Raw genomic sequence first — 20,861 nt, forward strand, 5'->3', positions numbered from 1 at the left:
CAGAGGCAGCACACCATGCACCAGATATTATGCTCTTCTTGACTGTGAGGCAGATCAAAATACGCAGTAATATCATACCAGGCACAGCTAAAGACTTTATTACACAGAACAGTGCATTGACCCGTTATCACCCAAACAATATCACAGAAGACATAGAGGGAAGTCTAATACACAATATATAGGCACAACCTAGGCTGGTTAATATTGCGCTTAAGTTCCTTGATATCTTGATGTCATTGTTTCATTAGATGTTACTCAGATAATCATAACTAGTAAGACGCCTCAGGGCGACATGCGACCGGTCGCGCCATGTCTTGGCCATCTGGCCAGTGATGTATGTATATCGGGCCAGTTACACATATATGGAGACCCCAGGCGTTAATGACAGACAGACAGACAGAGATACGGTCAAGCTGTGACAGTTCACATACTAAACTGCGACCTACCGTCGCAATACATTCTTATGAAATTGTGGATTTAATCAGAGAGGTTAACCGGTAGACCGGTGCCCGCTGGGCACCAGCCTACTCTGGAACGATGCAAGTTGGAAATATATGATATGCCCCACCCATTTATGCCATACCTGTTGTTCCCATTGACAGAGTATATCGTTGTACCCGTCTGCCTGTCTGTGTGACATTTATGCCCATGTATGGAGATTTCTGTATCCGTCTGTCTGTGAACCTTTTATGACCATAAAGTATATGGAATTCTGTGTCAGGTACTCCATACAGTACAGTATATGCCAATTTTTGGGTTTATTGATATACAGCGGAAATTTGAATATATGGGCATATACTGCTGACATCACAGTTACTTTGTGTTCAAGGACTGATAACAAGGTAACAAGGTGTGAGGGCTGTGTAGTGGCCCGAACCTCTAATACATTATTGGCAACCAACTCCTTGATGGGGTTCATTGTCATACTGTGTCTGTGTGTTAATAACATGCTGTTATAAGTTACTGAATAGCAAATTAAACCTAAGACCTTAAGCTTCCCTCCAATGTAGGACTGACTGTTGTAAAATATGTTGATGATAAAAAGACTGGCAACCAACCCCGGTCAGCTATCCTGAAAATGACACGTTGTTTTTAAGAATACAAAGACTTGAGTTTATTTTCATAGGAATACTTGTATGCCTAGGCTAATGCCTCATTATGTATTGATAGATTTCTTCTTTTCAAGATTTTGGAACAAAGCTTTAAATGTATAAACTGTACATACCTGTATTGTAGCCTATTATATTTAATGAACTGTAATGATGTGTGGACTGGAGTAACAGATGGCATAAAATAGTTAAATTTATGTAGTCAAATACATACATTATGTACACTTCATTATACCTAATTAATTTAAACCAAATCCATACTAGTATTCCTTTGTAGTTTTTACTGAAAACTAAATTGTTTCTTGCAATCATGCCATATTGAAAACATTAGTTCCTAATAATGATTATCACAAAAGATGACATTAAACAGTGTGATAAGACATGACAGCAGATTTATTGTAGCTATGTATCAGCCAAAGATGTGGTACGCATGTCGCTGGCTCCTGTCCAACAATGATTTCACTTTCACCCCAACTTCCACCTAGAAAAGTTCTGTCAGATCGCAGCAATCCACAGTCCTAAGCATGCTTTCTCAATCACTGCAGAGAATATTACGGGTGAGTATGTTTGTTTGCTCATTTATCAATTTTAGACTTTTGTACAAATAGAGCCAGGCTTCTTAAAGTTTGTAGAATTTGCAGATGTGCTTTTATCGGAATGTTCTTAATTCATTTAGCATACAGTAGTCTACTTAATCTACAAAAGCAAAGTAGTTGACCGGAGTTTCCCCAGGACTTAATTCCCTCTACACCATCTGACGAAAATAGCTGATCTACAGTACAGGCTCACAAAATTACAAGATAGAAGCTCAATGTCTGCTATTTTCAAGTGGTTTAATAATAAACTGATACCCACAGTTGCCTAGTAATGCCAGCTTGATTGATGAGGTTAAATGAACTGTCCATTGCCTGCTTCATTGGTATTTCTCAAAGATTCACATCAGATGATATGAGCCACATATTCCAAATTAGTCAATTTTTTAATCCAAATTGACAGAAAGTACCGCGAGTGGACCATAAAGAGAGAGTGCATCCTTTTTTGAGTAGTCCATGTGGGACGAAGGACAATGACTAGATGTTTTTTATTCATTAAAAAGAGTTAATTTCAGGGGATGATCCCTCCCTCCTAGTTAATGATTGCTGTTGTAGGGTAAAGTTTTATGAAAACGACTTGTTAGCTTAAGTGACCTTGGTTGAGTGAATCACCCAGTCAGATGCATGCTTTGTGCTGTCTTTCTTTGGCTGACCTAACATTTTCATCATATCCTGGGTTTTAGACTGTACAGTTACATAAGTTTTACTCACTAGCCCTTACCCGTTCAAAGATATGAGCTCCGAAATGATGTGCAGTGTGTGGGTTATGGGATGTGCACTGTGCACACAGTATATGAGGGATGGAAAGTAACTTTAACTGGTGCTTGCATGCTAATATGTAGGAGCATCAATGTAAGAAATACCCGTTCCATTTAACAGCTACAGAGATACTGTGTACCGATCTGCATGATTTTTGGACAACATCTGTAACAGGGCCAGAACCCCCCCCCCCCCCCCCCCCGCCCGCCCGCCCGCCCGCCTGCACACACACACACACCCCCCCCCCCCCACCCCACCCCCCCGTGTGTGTGTGTGTGTGTGGGTTTGTGTGTGATTGTGCATGGCCTGAACAACAGCGCCCCTCCCTTAACATGTGTGGTCACAAAAGGTACTGTAGGCTAAATAGATATAGATACACCATAAAAATGCTAATATACAGTATATGATTTGTGAAAGTGACAAACGGGCTTCACAGTTATGTTAGGTGTGTTCATATGCTAATGGTGATGCGATTTCAGATCAATTGCTCCAGCTACTGAGGAGAAACGCTGTTTCAGACAGACAGACAGACAGACAGACAGACAGACAGACAGACAGACAGACAGACAGACAGACAGACACTCACTCACTCACTCACTCAGACAGACATTCGCAAAATTATAGTATAGATGGTCAAGGGAGAAAGTAACTGTGTTCAGTCTATTTGTCAAAGTTTACATTACAGCTGCATTTTGTCCCAGGAGCTTTGTTGATAAGGCAAATTAGTTTAAATGTATCTATTATTAAACTGATACACTTTTACATAACTATCATGCAGCTACAATTGGCTTAAAAAAATCCTTGATATCTCTGTATTATTCCCAGATAGCCTGGCTCATATTATAGATTATTTAAAATCCAAGGTTTTCCAAAATAAGCCCCTTGAAAATTTTGTTTTTTACAGTGGCTTACATAGTTTAATCTCCAGAAGGAACATTATTCCTTTTCCCTTGGATCCAATAATTGCTGCAAATTATATTGGAATGACCTTGTTATTATTCAGTAGTTAAAGGAAAAACATAGTATAATGACATCGATGAATAAAGCACATCATCTGATCAGTGCTTGAAACCAAGCATTATTTTGGCACACCAATATGAACACGACAATAACAAATGTATTTTTCACCTGTTGAAAATGGGTCACACAACACTTTGCAGTTGAAACATAAATCAGGCTTAACTAATGGTTTTGACTGGTGACTTAAATTATTCCACAATTCACATTTTACACTTCTTGATCTACTTACCGCTCTTTTCTTAACCACAGCCCCTCTGGCTCAGAGCCCCAGCATGTGTAGGGCAAGAGGGGCAAGTCCTGGTGCAGTCGCCTAGGCGATTCCTAGCCAGTGCCAGGCAGTGGACAGGACAGGAGAGTCTGGCTCAAGATGATCCAGAGATGTGGAATCTTCTACAGCAAGAGAAGGACAGACAGTGTCGGGGACTGGAGCTGATTGCGTCTGAGGTGGGTTACTATGGATGAATAAGGAAATTATTGCATGCATATAACTTTTAGTTAATCAGGAATTTAAAGGAGGATTAAAAACATATTTTACAAGTGTACGACTTACCCAAAACAGGAACAGATAGACCCTCCTCTAGAACCACTAGACTTCTGCAGAGCCATGCCCTAAAAAATACACAGCATTACTGTAACAAGGTTTAAAAATCAAATTGTGTGAATCTCAGATCCACAGGGTAAAGCATGGCTCAATGTGTATCGTGGACTTCTTGTGGCCATCCTATGATGTCAGTAGTCTGAGGTATAAAATAGAAGAGTTCAAAGTGTCGGCTCCAATACAGGACCCCAACGGCACCTTCCTGTGACCCCACTTTGGGCCGCGAGTCTTTTGACCAATAGTTTGAGAACCGCTGATATAAACAGTTGGAGGACTATGAAGACAGCGAGAGATCCACATGCACACACGCTTGTTCGATCCACATGCACGCACGCATGTAGCCAAATTATGTTTTAATTGAGATACTAATGACACCATGATTTTGGCTAAGACAACAAGATTTTAACATTTGAGCAAAGAAAACATACTGAACTGCCATGCAGTGCGTTTTGAGTTTGTAGATCAGCTATTTTCGGTGCAGATCTAAGTATAAATCAGGCTTGACAGGGAGACAGAATCCTGGAAAGATAACCCACCATGGAGCAAGCAAGCATGACAGACAGTGACTAAAGGTCTCATGGCATGTTCATTCCTGGAACTGTACGGATCAATTCAGTGTTTCCTAAACTGGAGGGAGATTTTGGTCGGTCATCAAAAGAAACATCAAAATAGACATCAAAACCTGGCTAAAAATAGTGGAATCTGTGATAGAACCAAATTCCTTCTATGGTTGTGAGATCTGGGGATCGCTTGCCAACCAAGAGCTTGAAAAATAGAAACACCAAATTGAGACCCTGAACACTGAATTCTGCCCACTCGTACTCAACAGAGCATTTACATTTTATACCCACCTAAAAGTAAGTGACCCAGATACACTCCATAACAAGGCACACACACATACACATACACATACACACACACACACACACACACACACACACACACACACACACACACACACACACACACACACACACACACACACACATGTCCCCCTCAGCCAGCTGGTCCTGAGACTCAAACACAAGCAAAGTCACCTCTTCAGTTTTTCTCCTCCTCTTCTTTTCGCTTCTTGTTCCTGCATCATCTTCTCTGGTTCTTTTTGACGCCCCATGTCTCCTTTCCAAGTCTTCAGCCTCCTTCACATCATCTGTGATAATGAAGTTTTCGAATACGGCCAAATTATAAGACAGCAAAAAGAAAGATATATCTGACACATAAGAAAGAAGCAACCTAAAAGCAGAGCAAACTGCAATGCAATTTGGCCCTAAACAGAGAATACACAGTGGCAGAATACCTGAGCAGGGGCGTCACAAGGGGGGGGGGGGGGGACTGAGTTACTAGGGCCCAAGATGGAGGGGCCTTAATTATTTAGCTATTTAAAAATAGCAGATATACAAGCTCACAGTGCCGCTTTGCGATCTTTTAGATCTGCTATTTTTGAAAAGTCGTGAAAATGTGTGCAAATCTTTGAATATATGTATTTTTAAGCGAACATTCAAATTTTCAAATTTTGCTTCTGGTGGGTCCCTAAAATGAACTATTTTGAGATGGGGGTCCTTTTCCCAAATACATATCATTTTGGGGGTCCTTCACATGAAATAGTTTGAGCACCACTGACATAGAAACATAGTTTAAAAAAATCACACTCGTGTGAACTGAGCGGTGGTGTGTGTGTGTGTGTGTGTGTGTGTGTGTGTGTGTGTGTGTGTGTGTGTGTGTGTGTGTGTGTGTGTGTGTGTGTGTGTGTGTGTGTGTGTGTGTGTGTGTGTGTGTGCAACAGCGCCCCTCCCTTAACATGTGTGGTCAGAAAAGGTTACTGCAGGCTACGGACACGGAGACAGACAGACAGACAGACAGACAGACAGACCCACACACACACACGGCCACGTATAGGAGCGTTGTGACCACCGCTCAAAAAAACCTTAGAAGGATTTGAAATATTGAAAGACTTGCATAAACTTTCACGATTTTTCAAAAATAGCAGATCTACAAGCTTGCAGCGTGGCACTTGGTGCCACGCTGTGAGCTTGTATATTTGCTATTTCTAAATAGTTAAGGCACAAAATAATGTATTCCCAGTCTAAATGGGTTAAACCCCCTCCCCCTATGAAGAACATTCATGGGGCCCGCAGTGAATACTGGTACCCAGGGCCCAGAATTTGATGCGACACCCCTGACTGCACATAAAATTATGTTGAAACTGATCTACAATTCCTTACAGAGATACTTTCCACAGATTACACTCACAAAAGGAGCGTTTGAAAACATGACTAATGATGAAAACACCTATATAGCCTATCTGCTGGGTGAAGTGAACAATGTGCAAACTCAGCAGGAAGAGTTGTGAGCTGATATGATAGGAGAAGGATGTCAAATGAAAACACTGTACATACAAACAGAGCAACTACCTTTACCAGTATTTGCTAACAATTTTAAATAATTTGAAAAATCCACTGCTATTGTACCAAAAGTTTTGTACCAAATTAATGCAAAACATAACCACATAAATAGTGTTGCCATATTGTTTACCCTAAGCTAACCTTTCCTACGTGGATGTAGGCCTATAGGCTAACTATTTCTGACATTGTTCTTATGGTTTTTTACTTTATTTACTTTATTTTTTATTACATATTAATGAAAAATACATATCAATCTAATGTAAATACACCGGATTTAGCAATTGCAAAATTTACATCAGCAATCCCCACAAACAGATGTCTCTCAGTTGCAACATAACACAGCTCTATTTACACATTATTTGTATTCCCTTTTAATTGTACATACATTATTTTGATTGTATTGTTTCACTTTTGCTTTGGCGTGCAAGTGTAAACGTACAGTATGTAAACGTACAGTATGTTTTCTCATGCCAATAAAGCTTCTTTGAATTGAGGAGAGAAGAGAGAGAGAGAGAGAGAGAGAGAGAGAGAGAGAGAGAGAGAGAGAGAGAGAGAAGGGGGTGCGCAATGGAGAGTGATAGCAGATGTATATCCCTGCAGACAGTAAAAAGTCTCCATGCAGCACATGATACAATAACCATTATATTGCAATAAATAACAAAAAAGTGTTTATGAAAGGGACAGAGTCAGCGAGAGTTAGTAACAGTTTTGTCACATTGTAAAGAAAGGTAGTGAATGATAGGCAAAAAGCGTGAAAGTCAGAGGGAATTTTGCGTCAGACAGTGAAGTAAAGAACTCAAGGGAGAAACAGAAAGAGAGAATGAGTGAGAGAACTGCAGTAAGAATTTCACGAGAGAGCAAGAGTCAGCAAGAGAGAGGGTCACAGAGAGTTTTGTGTCATGCAGCAAAGTGGGAAAGAGAGAGAGAAAGTCAAGAGAGAAATAGTCTTATTCCAAAATAGGTGGACAGGTTGAAGTGATGGCTGACAGGTTTAGAAGGATGATATGAGACAGACAGGTAAGAGGTTGGCTACAGGAGGACGGGGAGACACAGAGAGAGATAAATAGAAAGAAAGAAAGAAAGAAAGAAAGAAAGAAAGAAAGAAAGAAAGAAAAAAGAAAGAAAGAAAGAAAGAAAGAAAGAAAGAAAGAAAGAAAGAAAATAATGAGATGGAAAATATGAGAACCGTTAGGGTGAAAGAAAAAAATTGAAAATCAGAACCGATAAGGATAATTAGGGAAGGAGAAAATAAAAAATGAAAGTAGCTTATTATATTCAATTTCCATCCCCCTAACTGTATGTACTTTTATCTCCCTCTCTGAATCGAGCGTCTTTGTGAAACTTGACTTTGAGGTTAACCCAAGAATTCAGCATTCAGAGAGATTTCTCTCCTTTAAGCCCACATTTTCACTATACAGAGCCATCAATAGCAATACAATAACCTCCCTCCCACAGCTATTATTAAGTTAATAATATTGAATGACAACATATAATTTACACTCATTACATATTGCTCATTTACTGTCTGTCGATTTTGTGATAATATGTCTTTTGGGAGATGCTAGTTTACCATCAGTGATTCATGATAGGGTTGAGTGATTATATTTTGTTTCTGTCTGGGGTTTTAATTTGCATTAGAAATGCTCTTTTAGAAACCCTGACCTTCAAGCTAGCCTCTGCATTGGTAAATGTATAGGGCTCTGGGTAATGCCAATGTTTCTTTTGCCAGAACTTCTGCAGCCGTGCTGCCCTGGAGGCCCAGGGCTCCTGTCTGAACAACAAGTACTCTGAAGGGTACCCTGGACAAAGGTAGTGGGTCGGGATCCATTTTTGGGTCGCAGACACATTTTTATGGGTCGCGAGTAAATATCCCTTCTTCTTTTTTCGTTTCCTACAATGTTTTTTAATTATTTCAAAAGCTGAAAAATCCTTTTCTGAACACTGAACAAAACACATGGATTGTCAAATTCATACTATTACTAGTCACTCAGTGAATATTATCAGAATAATGTCAAATCTGGGGATGAATTCCTTACCAAGAAACGGCCATAGCCACTTTCCCAGGTCATCACAAAACATCTTTTGGTGGGAAATTGCTTGCAATGGATTCAGAATCACGAAGAACCCCTAGTTTGACCCCTCAAATGCTACTTAAAGCAGATATTTTGTGTGTCTTTTTTCCCATGTAGTAAAGTCAATGGGACCCCAACTTTCAGCAGCTGTCAAAGATTCCCCTAGGGATATTGAATTTCAAACTTTGTTACTGTAGATGTGTTACTAGACACATTTACTGTACAAACACATTGGTGAAGATATTTCTTGGTAAGGAATTTATTCCTAGATTTTATTAATATCCCCTGACTATATATAGGCTTTTCACATTGAATAAGTTAACCCAGGGTTAATTTCAATGGTGAGTTTATAACCCCTGGTTATGTTGCTTCACACTAATAGTTTAATTTAACACATTTATATGGGTTTATAGATTTACATTATACCATACATAGTACATACAGATACCTCATGTTATCTTTACTTTTTATCTATAAATTGGTCTATGTAACACTTCACTAATTTATCTTTACCGCATGCCTTGGCTTATTTTATTTATGTTTTACTCACCCAAACACGGGCGAGCATTCATTACACTGCCTGCAATGTCTGACTGCTACTGACTAGTTTATTCAATGAGCATGAGTCTTTTCTCAACACTGCATTTCAGGGTATAGCACCATAAGAACTTTAACCCTCCCTGCTAGCAACAGGGTTTCTTTTATCCAGGATTAAAAGCACACATCACAATTTCCACAAATGCTAGCGTGAAAAGAACATCCAGTTTCTAGAACACATATCTTGAAACTGTCAAAACTGTCGCCTTAACACTCCAAACATTGTGTGCACTGCAGCACTCAGATTAATTGTGCAATAAGGGAGACATTTTTAAAGCACATTTTATTGTATTGTTATTTAGTCATATGATGTAACATCTTTTATACTTTTATGATTATTGTATTGGTTGGATATTGCAGTACTGTACCTATCTGTTTTATTATGTGTGCTTTATGGTTGAGTGGTTTAACAGTTTTTGTCTTTTTTATGTTTTTGCATTTCAATCAATCATGTTGATATGGCAAAAATAATTATTCAATCTTAAATATTACATACCGGTAATAAAGTATTATAAGTGTTTTATTAAATACTTATACCCATGGGGAAACAGGCAATAGCATTTCAGGTCATAGTTATGGGAAGACTAAGTATAGTATGGTCTGATGAATAGCGTACTGCATTCAAAGCTTTTCTGTCAAGTGCTATTTGCTACTATTTGCAACTCTGTCCTCAGGTACTATGGCGGTGCTGAGGTTGTGGACCAGATTGAATTGTTGTGCCAAAAACGGGCCTTGACTGCCTTCGGTTTGGACCCAGCCCTGTGGGGGGTCAACGTCCAGCCCTACTCCGGGTCACCAGCTAACTTTGCAGCCTATACCTCTGTACTGCAGCCCCACAACCGCATCATGGGTCTGGATCTGCCTGATGGGGGACAGTGAGTCGACAACAGACTATAGCAGGGGTCTTCAAGGTTTTCAGCCCATGCAAGGACCCCTTAGTTGATAGAGAGATAAAGCAGGGACCCCCTCTACATATTGTATAAAATGTGTGATGGAGATTCTCGTCGATTTCATAAATAGATTCATTGACTTGTTTGACACTTAACCACTTAAAATTGTAATTCGTCGATACTTAGTAAACTTGACCTTTCACTCTGTACTTGGTCTGTTCTTTTACCTCCAAACACCAAACCTATTTGCCAAAAATAGCCGATCTACTCTCAACGGCTCGCAGTGTGTTCAGACACACTTAACCACTTTAGCCTTAATTTAAAAAATGTTGTGAGCTTGTAGATATTTTGTGACATTATGAAAAAGCAAACGAAGTTGACATGTCAAAATTCAAGGTTCATGTCCAGTATGTGTCCAGTGGCATATTTCTAGTGTTATCTACTGTAAATGTCTACAGCTTTTTCACATTTCAGCCTAACTCATGGCTACATGACTGATGTTAAGAGAATGTCAGCCACCTCAATCTACTTTGAATCGATGCCATACAAAGTGGATGTGAGTATTTTCATTGCGCTTCTGCAAACAGAAGTAAAAGCTGATGATGACTCTTTGTTTTGATTCCTCTGACATGTATGAATGAAATTTCCTCCTGCATGTTGTAGCCTAAGACAGGTCAGATAGACTATGACCAGTTGGAGAAGACAGCCCGTCTCTTCAGACCCAAACTCATCATTTCCGGTACCAGTGCTTACTCCCGCCTCCTTGACTATGCTCGCATGAAGAAGGTACTCAAAATGTCTTCGAAATTTTGAATAGAAATAAAGGAAGTTGATTTTGTGCTATCTGGTTTCCTCAGATTTGTACTGAGCAGATCTAGAGATCAGTAAACTAAAATGGAATTGAATATCCAAGCAATTACCATTACCTTATGTATTATTTAATGTTTACATTTATTTTATATTGCATATAGTTATTTGTTATATTTATAACATTTCTAATATATAATATATAATATATATATACATATCAAGAATAATCACACTTTTATGTTTGTGAACTATATAGCTGTGCATGGAGATCAATGCCTACCTCCTAGCAGATATGGCTCATATTAGTGGCCTGGTGGCCACGGGGGCTGTTCCTTCTCCTTTTGAGCATGCTGACCTTGTGACTTCCACTACCCACAAGTCTTTACGTGGAGCCAGGTGCTGACCATTATCTCTTTCAAGTCGGCTTCAAGTTGGTTGCAAGTTTATGTGCTATAACACAGTCAAATAACAGTGATAATTTGACTCTGATTGGAGCAAAATGGACCCTGCACAGAGTTACTAAGCATGCACATGTTCATTTGTTGTTTGTTGTTGAAAAAGATGGAGCTCGAGCAGAGAGGACCCTGGAGCTGGCATCTATCTCATGCAACAAAAACACCTGCCCTGGGGACAAGAGTGCACTCACTCCTGGAGGACTCCGGCTGGGTATTCAAATTTACCTACAGAAATTATATGTTTTTGGTGAAGAAACTTCAAGAGGATAGGACATAGTGGAAGAAATCAGTCACACTTTAATATTGTTCCCTTTCTTTTCTCTACCTGTCCTGTCTATCTACAGTATCTGTCCCTCTGTCTGTCTGTATATTTGTCTGTCATTGTGATGCTTTCCCCATTCTTCTGCCACTCTACAGTATGTCTTTTCAGTAAATCTGTCTTACTGTCTATGACTGTCTGGGCTTTTCTCTCCGGTATATTGTTAATGGCATTGATTACTATCTCTGCTTTGTTCTTTCCATGTTTTAAACTGTGTATGCCTTTTTATCCATCTATCTCTGTCTCACTGTTACAGGAGCCCCAGCTCTGACCTCCAGGCAGTTCAAGGAAGCAGATTTTGAGAAAGTTGTGGACCTTTTTGATGAGGCGATTCACATTGCTCTGGATGTGAAAAAGAAGACTGGTGAGAAATCATTTATTTTTTATTATGAATATTTTTTTAGATACTGTATGTCACAATGTAAAAACCTTTAAAAAGCCATGCTACATTATGTCGTGTAATATTAAAAAAATATTAAAAAAATGCCACGCTTTACACTACAGTATAATTTATTTTTGATTATTATTTCTTGAAGACGAGATATTCAATGTCCAATTTTGCTTAGACATTTAGCCAACCATCTTATCAGACAGCTTGAGATAGATGGGACATTAGTCAGTCAAAGAATCAAACTTTTGACCTGACATGAACATGAGAAACTGAATGATGACATTTGAGAAAACACACCATTTCCAAACTAAACCATTAATAATGATAAATGAAGAGCTGTTTTTGGATTAACATCCCTTTCTCACATGTTCACTTGGCTAGCCTTCTCTTTCCTGCTTCCCCTGTGTGGTCTACAGTACCTCTCAGCTTTGCTGTCTGTCTGTCTGTCTGTCTGTCTGTCTGTCTGTCTGTCTGTCTGTCTGTCTGTCTGTCTGTCTGTCTGTCTGTCCCATTATGCCTTCATAATCATTAACTATACTGTTTATCTTAATGCGTTTCCTTCCTAGGCAACTTGGCAAGCTTCAAGTCCTTCCTTTTGGAGGACTCAGACACGGCATCAAGCATCTCAGACCTCCGCCAGCGGGTGGAGACATTTGCCAAGCCCTTCCCCATGCCTGGATTCACTGACCACTGACACAGCTATGGTTAATAGCACTACAGAATATGTTAACTGTATCGAGAGTGTAGTGACCTGAGATCGCCCATGTGTGGAACCCCATACCCCTGTTGGCTGCAAAGCCATTTATCCATGGAATCCACTGTCCTTTCTCCCTCTCCTGTCTGTTTCAATAAATAATCATATTATGAACAGGAGTGGGCTGTTCCACTGATCCCTTAAAGTACATTGGCGACATCCAACAACATCCTTCAGGACACCACGATGGCTGCTACATTATGAATTATGCTGCCACGGACATTAGAGACTCCGATATTTGGAATCATCACCAATTTGCTCCCCACTGACTCTATGGACAAAGATGTGTTAATCTGTAAAATTAGGTGGAGTTGAGTAGTGTCTGGTTCAATAACACCATGCATCCTCGGCCCTCCATAAAATTTGCAGTGACATTTCCAAATATTCTATGGCGGCCCTATTTTAAGTAGGCTACCAGATCATTCGTTTTTAAACGAATACATTTATAATGCCAATCCATCAACTTATAATAAACAGCTCAAGGGAAAGAGTTGCTGTTACACCGTGTATAGGTGAATGCCAAAACTCAGCAAAATAATGGTTTTAACAGGAAAACATGTATTCCCTTCCATCGTCCCTCAAAACAGCAACCTTACAAATAAAAAATAAATGAAAGGACCATACTACCAGTTGTCTGGACTCACTGTATTTGACATGACTGTCTTACCATGGCTGTGTGATCTTATTCATTAACAACAACATCTTATTATATAGTTAGCCTTGTAAACTATATTATAACCTTTACAGCACAATAGGGGGTAAGGGAGGTAGCCTGGAATCAGATGAATCTGCATGTGCAAAATGTTTTACCCATAGTCTGGCTACGCTAGGCTATAGGGGAGGGACAGTTCTGGGTTCATAATCATTAAAGCAAGTTAAACTGCTGGTATTTCCTCTGGTCATTTCCTCTCTCTGTGAACTCTAGGGCCCCGTCCACAAACAAACCTTCTGCTAAACCTCTTGTTTATGTCAAGGATTAATTTGTTCTCAACTTGTCCTTATCGTGGAGGCAGTACTGCAGACTTTCATTCTAGTCATACTCAAAGACAAGACCTGAGGTGAAAGCAATTAACCTGGAAAAGAAGCAGAAGTACGTTTTCCTAAAGGCCCTAACAGCTCTCCCCCTGGCCTGGGTGCCTATAGGCTACTTCATAGCTAGCCCCAAGCCAAACTGAACTCAACATTTGCAGTCTCCCTATTAACCATATTCCTGGCCCTCTCTATGGAGGCTGCCATTTTCTTTTACAGAGGGCGCTAGAGAGTTTTTCTCTGTGTGCTGCTTCAAAAAAACATCTTTTCACTTCCTCCCAAGTAAGGAAGTGACAAGGAATTGTCTGTTGCCAGATTTTGCCAAAGAAATAAGCCCAACAGAAGCAACTAGGCTATACTACTTTACATTTATATTTGAAAATAGCAGATCAGCAAGCTCACAATGTGTCACATTGCGACACATTGTGAGCTTGTATATTTGCTATTTAAAAAATATTGAGGGGGAAAAAATATTTTGAATATTTTTGAAACATTTCAACAACATAAATCTCTGTGGAGGTCCCTGGCACCACATATTTTCAGATGGGGGTCTGCGACTATGGACAAATATGTTAATCTGGGGTCCTTGATATGGAAAGATTAGGGAACCACTGGTTTGAAAAATATTAGAAAGTAAGCCCAATAAGCAACTATACTATTTTTTTAAAAGACACAAATTGCTTATTATAAGCAGAGACATGGCAACCCAGGTACATTCAGAGCCCAGAGCCCAGAACGCCAACTACTGACACTTTAATGCAAGGACAACAGGAAACCAAATGATGTTTTTCAGGCCAGCTTACTCCGCCTCTTTCATTATGAACAGGAAGCCGGGGGCGGGGCCAGGAATATGGTGAATACCAAAATTTATACCAGCTCAGTGACTTTGTGTCCGCCTTAAAACTGGGAGGTCAAGGTTCGATTCCTGGCCTGGTCATACCAAAGTCTCTGAAAAATGGGACCCAGTGCCTCCCTGCTTGGCACACCACATCAAGGGTTGGATTGGGGGGAATTCCCTGCTAGCATCATGTCCAGGGGGTGTACTTGTACAGTACATCAAGCTGCCTCACGCTACAGAAACAGGAAGCTGTGCAGCTTGGGTGCACGCAATGTCCCTATTAGTGTCTATAGCAGTGGTTCTCAAACATTTTAAAATCAGGACGCCTTAATGTATTGGCCATGTTTTGTGCCAGGGACTCCACCAGAAGAGAAGAGGTATATGTAAAAAAAAATCACACCCGTGTGAAGTGGAGCTGTGTGTGTGTGTGTGTGTGTGTGTGTGTGTGTGTGTGTGTGTGTGGATCATGTGTACCGATTTTTGTGACATTTGAAGAAAATATGTAGGAAAAGGAGCAAAAAGTGTGTTTTGGAGAAAATTCAAGATGGCGGAAAATCTATCATGGCGCAAATGGGCGTGGCCTATATGGGGAGATGCGTCATGGTCCAAGGAATCCAGGGAAAAAATATTTTTAATTTTCCGACCTACGGTTCAAGAGTTATAGGCCAAAACGTAAAGTGGGGTGTTATGGCGCCACCATGCGGCCAAATGACACAATTATTTTTTATTTAATCCTTGAAATCATTATGAACCTCCTCTCCAAGTCTTGAAACTCTAGCCCCTATGGTTTGCGAGAGACAAATAATTGAATGTGAGTTTTTGCGATTCCCATTATAAGTCAATGGGGAAAATTAATTCACTAATAAATTAATATCAATTAAACTATAGAACCTTTCTCTTAGAAAAGTAATAGCCCACGATTCCCGAGTAAGCCGGTCGATTTGACATATGGCGCGAGTGTGTGGTGGCAAAACTGTGGGACTAGTGGCGTGCCGAAGTTTAGGAAGTTCAGGCTACATACAGACAGACAGACAGACACACAGACAGACAGACACACCCACACAGCCACGTATAGGGAGCCTGTGCTTCACACAGCTCCAAAAATCACACCCGTGTGAAGTGGAGCTGTGTGTGTGTGTGTGTATGTGTGTGTGTGTGTGTGTGTGTGTGTGTGTGTGTGTGTGTGTGTGTGTGTGTGTGTGTGTGTGTGTGTGTACCGATTTTTGTGACATTTGAAGAAAATATGTAGGAAAAGGATAGCGGGGCAGATAAATGCATTTTTGCACTAAAATACTTCACAAGTGGAAAGAAACCTAAAACTTTTCACAAGTACTCCTTAGGGGTTGTTCCTATGATAAAACACGTTAGACACTGAAAAATCAAAATGGCTGCCATGTTTCCAAGATGGCTGCCTCTGAACAGTACGCCAGCCAGTTAATGTCCGATTTTCATAATATTAGAGTTGTTTTGTATGTTTTAAAACATCATGAGTTCATTTATTACACTTTTAAAGCAGCCAGAATATCCTTTCTGACTTTTGGTTGGGGTCTTTCCTCACCTGGGACCCCCCAAACAGACCCCTGAGCCTATTTCAGTAATCGCTCTGCTCCTGCTCCAGAGCAATGTTAAATTAGATCATAAATGAAGCATAAAAGTTGTTGTAACTGGGCTCTGAAAGCAAAAATTAGTAGTAGCAAATACCAGGGGTCTTCCACGGGGCATCCGGGACCCGGGGGTCCTCAGAGTTACTACAGGGGGCCTGCCGAATCTTGATGGGGACTTTTCTTTTTTTTCTTTTTTTTTTTTTACATTTGAAACAGTTTTCATTAGTATTCTCAGTATTATTTATAACATTTGTTTGTGTTAGACAGACAGGTTCACAGCTGTTACTGCAGGGATTGCAAGAATTAAGGTATTGCAACTTCTCACTTTGGGCGCGCAGACTAACATGTCCATTTATTGCTCTACACTCACACTGACAACACAACACACACAAACCTCTTTGTTATCATCACCCCAAAACCCGCACCCTATCCTCTTAAAGAGCTCACGGTCAATTGTACCCAAAGAAATTCACTACTATATATGTCCTCCCTAATAGTGTTGGCAGTTTCCACTATAGCATTTGCTATTGTTTGAGCAGCTGCACCGTCCCTTGTAACCTGCTTTGCAGCCACATTTGATGAGCTCAAGTACTGCCTTTAGAGCAGGGAGGGCAAGAAACCTGACTGGAACATACCCTCCACTCTCTGAATTTCATCTATTTTCTTCAATTGGTGGAAGCTCAGGGCAATTTATCAGGTATGACAAAGTAGGCTTCATAATACGATACCTTCATCAAGGGACATGATTTTGAGGAAGTGCAAACACGTGAAGATTCCTTATCAAGTCCTTGCCTCCGGTACGCCTATTGGGTTCCCCAATAGGCGGCCCGCCGGCCATTTGAGGCCCGCGGGGGGGTTCTGTCCGGCCCCCACCAACCCCAGTAAAAAAAAGAAAAAAATATTTTGGGGGACCAGTGAAAGTTACAGGTATGGTGAGTGCGATATAAAACATAAGCTTACCTTAATCACAGTAATCCTTAACTCTATCAACGCTTTGAACGTTCCCGTTCGCCCCATTTTTGACGGCGGCGCAATGCCAATTGTACGTTCTTTGGCTCGTTCTTTTGTACCTTGGTTTTGATGAAAAAAAATAATACATCTTTGTCTATAACATCGCAAAGGTAAGGTGCTGACTGAAAAAGTTAATCATTTTCAATCATATTCAAGGGCTTTTGGAGAGAAATGTGACAGACAGAGCACTGCAGAGGGAAGGTGCGTGTGTGTCTGTGTCCAGCTGATGCCATTAAGTAGTTGACAGCCCCTCGTTAATTGATCAAAGGAAGGCAATTACTGTATGTCTCTGCACTGTCAACTAGCTGCTGTTATACAGTACAGATGCATACTTTTCAAGCAGACTGGTTAATTGGTTCTTAACTTATTTTGTTTCAACTTTAAGGGGTGCATTTGTCATAATAATTATAATAATGGTGGCATAAGAGCAGCAGCAACGCTAGTATATCTGAAATGTCACTGGCGTAGTGGGATCACAGCCATGTGTGGCCCTCGGCTTGGTACCCTATAATTCTTACTGTATTGTAGTGAATCTCTTTGGGCGTGATTGACCATGGGCTCTATAAGAGGATAAGGTGAGGGTTTTGGTGTGACAATAACAAAGAGGGGTGTGTGTGTGTGTGTGTGTGTGTGTGTGTGTGTGTGTGTGTGTGTGTGTGTGTGTGTGTGTGTGTGTGTGTGTGTGTGTGTGTGTGTGTGAGAGAGAGAGAGAGAGAGAGAGAGTGAGAGTGCAATAAATGGAAATGTTGTTCTGCGCGCCCAAAGTGAGTAGTTGCAATTCCTTCACTATTGCAATCCCTGCAGTAACAGCTGTCAACCATAACTGTAATACTGTGAATAATAATAAACCATCAAAGTACAATACATAAAACCAGGATAGATAAAAACATTCAAAGTTTCAAATGAAAAAAAAAAAAAAAAAGATCTCATCGAGATTTGGCAGGCCCCCTGTAGTAGCTCTGAGGACCCCCCAGGGCTCCCGGACCCCCCATGGAAGACCCCTGTTATTTGCTGCTAGTCATTTTTTCAGATCTAATTTAACATTGTTCTGGAGCAGGAGCAGAGCGATTACTGAAATAGGCTCAGGGGTCTGTCTGGGGGGTCCCAGGTGAGGAAAGACCCCATCAAAAGTCAGAAAGGTTATTCTGGCTGCTTTAAAAGTGTAATAAATGAACTCAGGATGTTTTAAAACCTACAAAACAACTCTAATATTATGAAAATTCAATATTAACTGGCTGGCGTACTGTAAAACATATCCGAAAAGGCAGCCATCTTTAAAACTGGCGGCCATTTTGAAAATTAAGTGTCTAATGTGATTTTTCTAAAGAATGACCCAAGAGGTACACTCTGTCAAATGTTGGTGCTTCTTTCCACAACTGAAGTATTGTTCTCCTTAACTGCCCCGCTAAGAGCAAAAAGTGTGTTTTGGAGAAAATTCAAGATGGCGGAAAATCTATCATGGCGCAAATGGGCGTGGCCTATATGGGGAGATGCGTCATGGCCCAAGGAATCCAGGGAAAAAATATTTTTAATTTTCCGACCTACGGTTCAAGAGTTACAGGCCAAAACGTAAAGTGGGGTCTTATGGCGCCACCATGCGGCCAAATGACACAATTATTTTTTATTTAATCCTTGAAATCATTATGAACCTCCTCTCCAAGTCTTGAAACTCTAGCCCCTATGGTTTGCGAGAGACAAATAATTGAATGTGAGTTTTTGCGATTCCCATTATAAGTCAATGGGGAAAATTAATTCACTAATAAATTAATATCAATTAAACTATAGAACCTTTCTCTTAGAAAAGTAATAGCCCACGATTCCCGAGTAAGCCGGTCGATTTGACATATGGCGCGAGTGTGTGGTGGCAAAACTGTGGGACTAGTGGCGTGCCGAAGTTTAGGAAGTTCAGGCTACATACACACAGACAGACACACACACAGACACACAGACCCACACAGCCACGTATAGGGAGCCTGTGCTTCACACAGCTCCAAAAATAGATAGCATATTTTTTGCAGATGCACAATCTCACAGCGTGGCACAAAGTCATGTGAATAGCCAACATGGACAACGTGATTAGAATGATTGGGATGCTATATTTACTGGGCTGGGGACCCCACATTGAGAACCAATGGTCTATAGGGCACGGCTGCCCCATGACAGTTGTTTAAAGAAAATGTATGTTCAAAATATAGCAAACCTACAAGCTCATATGTAATGGCACGACCCGTTGTAAGCAATTGCTATTTTGCTATTTGTGTGAGTGAGTGAGTGAGCGAGCGAGCGAGTGATAGCTAGATTTCTGATCATTTTTGAAAGTAATCCGATTAAAGGATTAAAACCAGAAATGTATGTCATATCAGATAGGACTTTTCTGTTTGGATGTATGGGCTGTCAGGGCCAGAAAGTAGTTTTTGCCACTCAATACAGTCAGTAGGCGTTCCCACATAACTTCCGGGTATGATGACACGCATACCCTCTATTCTCATATCACGATTCTGCTAGTATGCTTGTTAGCACGTATACTGTACATGTTATGTCATATTTGTGTTTACGTATATCTGTGTGTGTGCGTGTGTGTGTGTGTGTGTGTGTGTGTGTGTGTGTGTGTGTGTGTGTGTGTGTGTGTGTGTGTGTGTGTGTGTGTGTGTTTGTGTATGAGAGAGAGAAACACACACGTGTCTGCCTTTCTGTTTATGCCAGAGGAATCTGTTCTTCCATATAGATAGAACAGCTGGAAGAGAGTTCAAATGTCACGGAAGATCTCAACTTTGTCATCAGAAAACACACACACACACACACACACACACACACACACACACACACACACACACACACACACACACACACACACACACACACACACACAAACAGTATCAGAAAAATAAGCAACAGTTCTTCCATCCCTGAGCCACTTTCTCATGACCTGACAACTCTGACAGTGTGTGTGTGTGTGTGTGTGTGTGTGTGTGTGTGTGTGTGTGTGTGTGTGTGTGTGTGTGCGTGCGTGTGCGTGTATGCGTGTGTGTTAATTCTGTTGCTTTTAAAACTACTCTAGGGAATGACTTGAATCCCTCATGTGCAAGTCTTCTATGATTCTTGGTCAACAGCCCTCTCTTTTCTGTCGATCTCACAACAATTCCTGTGGTGTTCAAAAGCACTCTTTCCTCAATTCTTTGTTTAACAAGAAAGGAGAACACAACAGACCACAAAGGCTTTGTTCATATTGTAAGCAAATCCAATTTGTTCCACACGTAGTGACTTGTTTAGGGGAGACAACAGGAAGTGTTGTGTGTGTTGTGTTGTGAGTACGACTGAGTGTGTGAAATAAAGGGGACACGTTGTTCTGTGTTCCCAAAGTCTTGCAATTCCTACATTGGTGACCCCGAAAAAGAACGCTGCAAAAAGATTCCAGCGCCTCGTGGTATCTACGGTACCTGCCTTTTCGGTTTGTCTACCTGGATGACATCCTCATCGCCAGCACCTCCAGGATGGAGCACCTGTCCCACCTCCGGACTCGGCCTCATCATCAATCCGGCTAAGGGCCAGTTCGGTCTGGCAACCATTGACTTCCACAGCACCGAGTCACTAGAGAGGGGGTGTTCCCCTC

General features: G+C 40.7%; 1 protein-coding gene across 1 annotated transcript; it reads left to right on the forward strand.

The window, feature by feature from the left end:
- The first annotated feature begins 1,606 nt into the window (after positions 1-1,606).
- Positions 1,607-12,989, forward strand: LOC308290731 (serine hydroxymethyltransferase, mitochondrial-like). Its single transcript, XM_080732640.1, has 10 exons — positions 1,607-1,666; positions 3,731-3,925; positions 8,211-8,290; positions 9,825-10,025; positions 10,515-10,596; positions 10,704-10,826; positions 11,107-11,251; positions 11,412-11,516; positions 11,881-11,988; positions 12,582-12,989. The coding sequence occupies exons 1-10, from the start codon at positions 1,634-1,636 to the stop codon at positions 12,707-12,709; spliced, it is 1,200 nt and encodes a 399-aa protein (XP_080588766.1). The 5' UTR covers positions 1,607-1,633; the 3' UTR covers positions 12,710-12,989.
- Positions 12,990-20,861: the final 7,872 nt, after the last annotated feature.

This window comes from Nannobrachium achirus, assembly GCF_963921795.1.
Source record: "Nannobrachium achirus genome assembly, chromosome: 9".
Classification (NCBI taxonomy): domain Eukaryota; kingdom Metazoa; phylum Chordata; class Actinopteri; order Myctophiformes; family Myctophidae; genus Nannobrachium; species Nannobrachium achirus.

Excerpts from the sequence above, each read along its gene's own strand:
- LOC308290731 (XM_080732640.1), top strand. The coding sequence starts at position 1,634 with ATGCTTTCTCAATCACTGCAGAGAATATTACGG. Across the intron at positions 3,926-8,210 it reads TGGAGCTGATTGCGTCTGAG|AACTTCTGCAGCCGTGCTGC; the intron begins GTGGGTTACTAT and ends TTCTTTTGCCAG. Across the intron at positions 11,989-12,581 it reads GGATGTGAAAAAGAAGACTG|GCAACTTGGCAAGCTTCAAG; the intron begins GTGAGAAATCAT and ends TTTCCTTCCTAG.